The sequence below is a fragment of the Lolium rigidum genome, chromosome 4 (genome assembly GCF_022539505.1).
Source record: "Lolium rigidum isolate FL_2022 chromosome 4, APGP_CSIRO_Lrig_0.1, whole genome shotgun sequence".
NCBI classification, from domain to species: domain Eukaryota; kingdom Viridiplantae; phylum Streptophyta; class Magnoliopsida; order Poales; family Poaceae; genus Lolium; species Lolium rigidum.
In genome coordinates this window covers 66,760,331-66,766,637 of record NC_061511.1, presented here as the reverse complement: position 1 = coordinate 66,766,637, position 6,307 = coordinate 66,760,331, and the positions used below count along the sequence as shown (strand labels likewise).

Below are 6,307 nucleotides of genomic sequence, written 5' to 3'. Positions count from 1 at the left end.
ACGTATTATATAAAAAGAAACCAAGCCTTGTGCTACAAATGTGATAGAGAAAACAAAATCTATGTCACGTATTAAATAAATAGAAAACCAGGTTTATCTGTGTCACGTATTAAGTAAATAAAAAACCAGGTTTTGTGGTACAAATGTGATAGAGAAAAAGAGTTTGTAACCTGGTTGATGAGCGAACCCCTACACCACCAAACACCACTTTGGTGTAGACCCAACAACCTCGCGGGATTTTCAGCTGATAAATAGTAGATAGTAGAGTAGTATATATTTGCTTGGGCTTTTTTGACCACAAGCACACAGATCAACACCACCTTCTCCATGCGGAGGAAGGCGAGGGCCGCGAGGTTATGGGGTCATCAGAGCATCTCCACTCGTCTCCCCATAGAGCCCCCCACGGCCACTTTTTTCCATCCGGACGGCGAAATTCGGCCCAGTCGCGCCCCCAGTTCCTCGTTTTGGTCCGGATTCCGGGTGGCCCCCCGGGAGCGCTCGGGGACTCCGGATGGCCAAATCTTCCTCCAATCTGGACGAAAATTTCGCCGGATTTGGACGTGGGGAGCGCCAACGAGTGGGGATGCTCTCACGCAGGGGCTCAAGCCCAAAATCCACATCACAAACTGCTCCGCCCTCCGTGAAGCAGGAGTCACAGGCGCCCGCGACAGCGCCCCGCTGTCCGCAGTCACCGCAGACACGGCTCCTTTTAAGCTGGTGCTGGAGCTCTTCGGCTAGCGGTGTGGGACTATTCTCGAAGCAACTACTTCCCATTCGCGACTCCCGCACAGGAAACAATCCCTCCACTCTCTCTGGTAGAGGCCCAACATGCTTTTAGCTTCCCGGCCCAGCCAACAAACAGATTGCGCCGGCCGCCACTGCATGCATGAAATGGAGCGAGCTCGACACGTTCGTGCACACGCGTCCCCGTCGTCTTTCCACGCGCGCCTGGAGCTGGAGTAGTAGTACGTCACAGCCAAAGCCTCCGTCCGTTCACCGCCCAACCCAACCCCGCCGCCGCCCGCAGCACCATTCCGACCGAGCTCAGCCTCGTCCGCGCGCGACCATGGATCCCGACGAGGTCGAACTCGAACCCGCCAGCATCCACAACCACGACCGCCTCACTGACGACAACCCCCGGTCACCAGGCGGCGGCGGTGACGGCAGCTGGGCCTGCCGCCTGCTCCGCTGCGGATGCGACTTCGCCCGGAAGGCGGCCCTCGCCGGCGCCGCCATGACGGCTGCGCCCGTGGTGCTCCCGCCGCTCGTCGTCCTCTCCGCCGCCGGCGTCGCGCTGTCCGTCCCCTTCGCCGCCTACCTCGCCAGCCTCGCCGCCACCGACTACCTCACGCGCGCGCTCCTCCGTGCCTGCCAACCGCCCTCGCAGCCGTACCACCACCGCCGCCAAGAATTCGACGGCGGCGTGGAGCAAGAGTTCCTCGACGCTTCAGAAGCTTACTTCCGCGACGCTCCCCCGTTCGGCAATTTCAGTGCTGAAACAGCGCGGGGAGGGGAAGACGAGAGGGGCACTCCCCTGCTGCTGCCAAGGCATCCTGGTTTCCCTGAAGCGTCCTCGGCCGCCAATGCGGGGGGGAAGGCGGTAGAAGGTGAGTACTCTGCCCGAGAATCTGGCCAGATTTCGTACACATCAACCCGTGGCGACGACACGGAGGAGGCGCTATCGGGGGACTTTGCTGTTTCTACATCAGCAAAGAACGAGGATAGTCAGGTTCGGAAATTGGGACAAGGTGAATTTTCTGTACCGGATCCAGGGCAGCAACCATTCCAGTCAGAGAATTGGAGTGAGAAAGAGGGTGACGTGTATTCTAAATACAAAGAAGAAGAAGATGGCAGAAGTACAGAGGAAAACAAGGCTACCAAGGAGAAGCTGTCGCAGGGCTTCAGTTCTCCTGAATCGCGTGTGCCAGCGTCAGGTGACAAAGACAGTGTGGTTCAGGAGAAGGGAGAAGGTGAATTTTCTGCACAGAATTCAGGGCAGTATTCGCTTCTATCAAGCCTCGGGAATGAAAATGAGCAGGGCATGGCAATGGAGGAGAAGGGGTATGCCGAGGAGATGCCACCACGAGACTTTGCTGCCTCTGAATCACCAACTCCACTGTTCTATGGTGAAGAAAAGGACAGCGACACTTCGCTGCTGTTGCCACAGGATCATGGTGTTTCTGAAGCGCGGGTGCCAGCGTTTGCGGACGAGGTACGAGGTGAATTTTCTTCTGTGCAAGAATCTGGCCTCGAGTCATACACATCAAACCGTGGCGAAGAGACAGAGAAGAACTCACCAATGAGGAAAAGTGAGTCTACTGGAAAGGAGGTGCTACCCGGGGGCATTGGTCTTTCTGCATCAGCGAAGCCACTGTTTTCAGACGAGGATAATCTGGTCCAGGAAAAAAGAGAAGGTGGAATTTCCGTAAATAATTCGGGCCAACAATCATTTCAATCGAAGAATTGGAATAAAGAAGAAGAAGAGGATGGCCGAAGTACAGAGGAAAACAAGTCTGCCAAGGAGACGCCGTCACAAGGCGTCAATTTTCCTGAAACGCCTGCGCCGACACCGGGCGATGATGGCAATGTGGTCCAGGAAATGGGAGGCGCATTTTTTGTACAGAATTCAGGCCAAAAATCATTTCAATCAAAGAATTGGAATGAAAAAGAAGAAGATGGTGGCAAAACTAGGGAGGAAAACAAGTCTAACGAGGAGACGCTGTCACAAGGCTTCTATTTTCCTGAACAACCTGTGCCGACACCGGGTGGCGATGACGACAATGTGGTCCAGGAAAAGGGAGGTGTATTTTTTGTACAGAATTCAGGACAACAATCAAAGAATGAAAAAGAAGAAGAGTATGTCAATACTAGGGAGGAAAACAAGTCTAACGAGGAGACGCTGTCGCAAGGCCTCTATTTTCCTGAACAACCTGTGCCAACACCGGGTGGCGATGGCGACAATATGGTCCAGGAAAAGGGAGGTGTATTTTTTGTACAGAATCCAGGCCAACAATCGAAGAATGAAAAAGAAGAAGAGTATGGAAATACTAGGGAGGAAAACAAGTCTAACGAGGAGACGCTGTCGCAAGGCTTCTATTTTCCTGAATTATGTGTGCCAGCTTCAAGTGACAAAGACAATACGGTCCAGGAGAAGGGAGAAGTTGAATTGTCTGCACAGAATTTAGGTCAACATTCAATTTTATCGAGCACCGGGGATGAAAATAGGGAGGGCATGAAAATGGAGGAAAACAAGCCTACCGAGGTCATGCCACTTCGAGACTTTGTTGTTTCTGAATCATCAGTTCCAGTGCTACATGGTGAAGATGATCCTGTTCAGAGCAAGGAAGGATTTGACGTTGCAGTTCAGGAGTTGTTGAAAGAAGCTAATAGTAATACCGATCTTGTTATGGCCGAAGCGGCTGATGTGCAAGTGGAGATTATTGCTATTGCAGCACCTGCAAGTGAGGTGCTGCCACCGGGTAACCTTGCGACTCGTGAGTCACCGGTGGATCATGTTACAGGGGAAGTTGATGATGTGGATGTTGGCATTGCTGCTGCGGAAGAGCCTGAGAGTGAGGTACTGCACCCGACTAGTGAGTCACCGGCTTATCCTGTTACCAGGGAAAGTGTTGATGTGCAGGTGGAGATTATTTCTGTTGCAGCACCTGAAAGTGAGATGCTGCCACCGAGTAACCTTGTGGCACGTGAGTCACCACCGAATGTTGCTACGAAGAAGATGGTGTCCGAGGGTTTCTATTTCCCTGCATCGGGTGTGCCAGCATCGGGTGGCGGCGACAATGTGGTCCAGAAGAAGGGAGGAGGTGAACTTTCAGTGCAGAGTTCAGGCCAACAATCATTTCAATCAAAGAATTGGAATGAAAAAGAAGAAGATGATGGCAGAACTACAGAGGAAAATAAATCAACCGAGGAGACTGTGTCGCAAGGCTTCTATTTCCCTGAATCACATGTTCTGGCGTCAGGTGACAAAGGCAGTGTGGTCCGGCAAAAGGGAGAAGGTGAATTTTCTGCACAGAATTTAGCTCCATATTCACTTCCATTGAATACCAAGGATGAAAAAGAGAAGGACATCACAATGGAGGAAAAGAAGCCTACCGAGGACATGCCACCGCGAGACTTCATAGTCTCTGAATCATCAGTTTCGGTGTTCCGTGGTGAAGATGATGTGGTTCAGAGCAAGGAAGGATTTGAAGTCACAGTGCAAGGGGTAGTGGAAGAAGCCGATAGTAATACAGATCTTGATATGGGTGAAGTGGATAATGTGCAAGTGGAGATTATTGCGATTGCAGCACCTGAAAGTGAGGCGCTGCCATCATGTAGGATGGATCTTGTTACAGGGGAAATTGTCGATGTGTATGCCGGCATTGCTGCTGCTGTTGAACCTGAGACTGAGAGTGAGGTGCTGCATCCGAGTAACCTTACGACCAGTGAGTCGTCGGCTGATCCTGAAACCAGAGAAATTGTTGATGTGCAAGTCGACATTGTTGATGCTGTGGTGCCTGAAAGTGAGGTACTGCCACTGAGTAGCCTTGCGGCTCTTGAGTCACAGGCGATTGCAGAAACTGCACATGTTGGTGAGGTAAAAAATGAGAAGAGCATGGCAATAGAGGAAAAGAACTCTACCGAGGACATGCCACCGCGAGGCTCTTTTGTCTCTGAATCATCAGTTCCAGTGCTGGGTGGTGAAGATGATGTGGCTCAGAGCAAGGAAGGATTTGAAGTTGCAGTTCAGGAGTTGATGGAAGAAGCTAATAGTAATACCGATCTTGTTAAGGGCGAAGTGGTTGATGTACAAGTGGAGATTATTGGTATTGCAGCACCTGAAAGTGAGGTGCTGCCACCGGGTAACTTTGCGGCTCATGACTCACCAGCAGATCCTGTTGCTGGGGAAATTGTTCGTGTGCAAGTCGACATTGTTGCTGCTGCGGCGACTGGGGGTGAGGTGAGCCGATAACACGTATGTGTTTGTTACCGCTAATTAGTAACTAGAATATCTGTAGGATTTTGTCAAACAGTGGCTACAAGAATTTCTGTTATATGGACTACCTATATAGCATGTCTGGGACACTGGTAAACATTCCTTTGTTTTGTTAAGTAAACAACTGTGTAACGAGCCACTACAAGTCTGTAGGATCTACAAACAATCATCATAAACTTGCCTGCCTGATTATTATTTTTACAACTGGACAAAAATGATCAGACATGTTTTACTTATATTGAAATAATGATATGCTACTTTACGATACATGGCATGTTAGATACATGGCATGTTAATAACATCCTTTCTTAGAATAGCAACAGACCACCAGAACAATGTAATATATGTAATATGTCAGTACTTCATACATGTCTTTGAACCAAATATTTATGCTTAGTTATAATGTTCTTTTATGTATGCCGAGACATAGTCTGCTATTCACTGCGAGAGCGGCGATTGTCCCGTGCACGAAAACATTAGGTTTCGTCAAAAATCATTAAGTTTCAGACATTCGAAACATAATAAAACTAATATTATTTATATCAAGGATCTTAAAGCAGGAAAGAAAGCAAATTGGACGGCAACCACGTGCACGGGATGTCCCGTGCACGGGAGAATGACATTTCTGTATTTACTGCTGGATGCAAACTATAAACAATATTTTTCAGAAGACTAAAATTAACTGTGGCTTTGCACCTTCAGATAAGGACCGTCCCGTGCACGGGAGAATGACATTTCTGTATTTACTGCTGGATGCAAACTATAAACAATATTTTTCAGAAGACTAAAATTAACTGTGGCTTTGCACCTTCAGATAAGGACCTAAAAAACTAAAGCGATGTTTTATGTGAGCATGGACACAATAATAATCTAATAAATTTTGCAACACAAGAGAAAGAGTATTATAAGGTGTACCAGTGATATGCCCGGAAATGCTAACTGATACCCATGGTGGCCTGTCACCGGGTTAGGGATATCAACTGGATGTCTGTAGGACAGTTTGCTAAACTGAATGACATCTATGTCTAGCATGATTCATATTTGTGCACTATTTTTTTCCTCTCTAATCATGCTTCTCCTTGTTTCGACCAGGCTGGCTACACCGAAGAAGAGTTGAGGGAACAACTTGACGCTCTAAGAACAATAACTGGGTACGGAGCTGTGCCTTCTCCAACACTGGAAGGGGAGCTGGCGGGCCTTTACATATTCGTGGGTGTGGAACCCTCTGTCGGCTCAAGTGATACCTCGGACCACCTGATGGAGCTCAATGCAAAACTCCGATTCTTGAAATCGATCATCGGAATTGACTGA

The 6,307-nt window shown here is 49.1% G+C and overlaps 1 protein-coding gene across 1 annotated transcript; it reads left to right on the top strand.

Annotated features, from left to right (window-relative positions):
* Positions 1–1,066: 1,066 nt before the first annotated feature.
* On the top strand, positions 1,067–6,307 carry LOC124647197. The gene is made up of 4 exons (XM_047187167.1): positions 1,067–2,860; positions 3,020–3,498; positions 3,622–4,960; positions 6,089–6,307. Exons 1-4 carry the CDS (start codon positions 1,067–1,069, stop codon positions 6,305–6,307), a joined length of 3,831 nt encoding a protein of 1,276 aa, XP_047043123.1.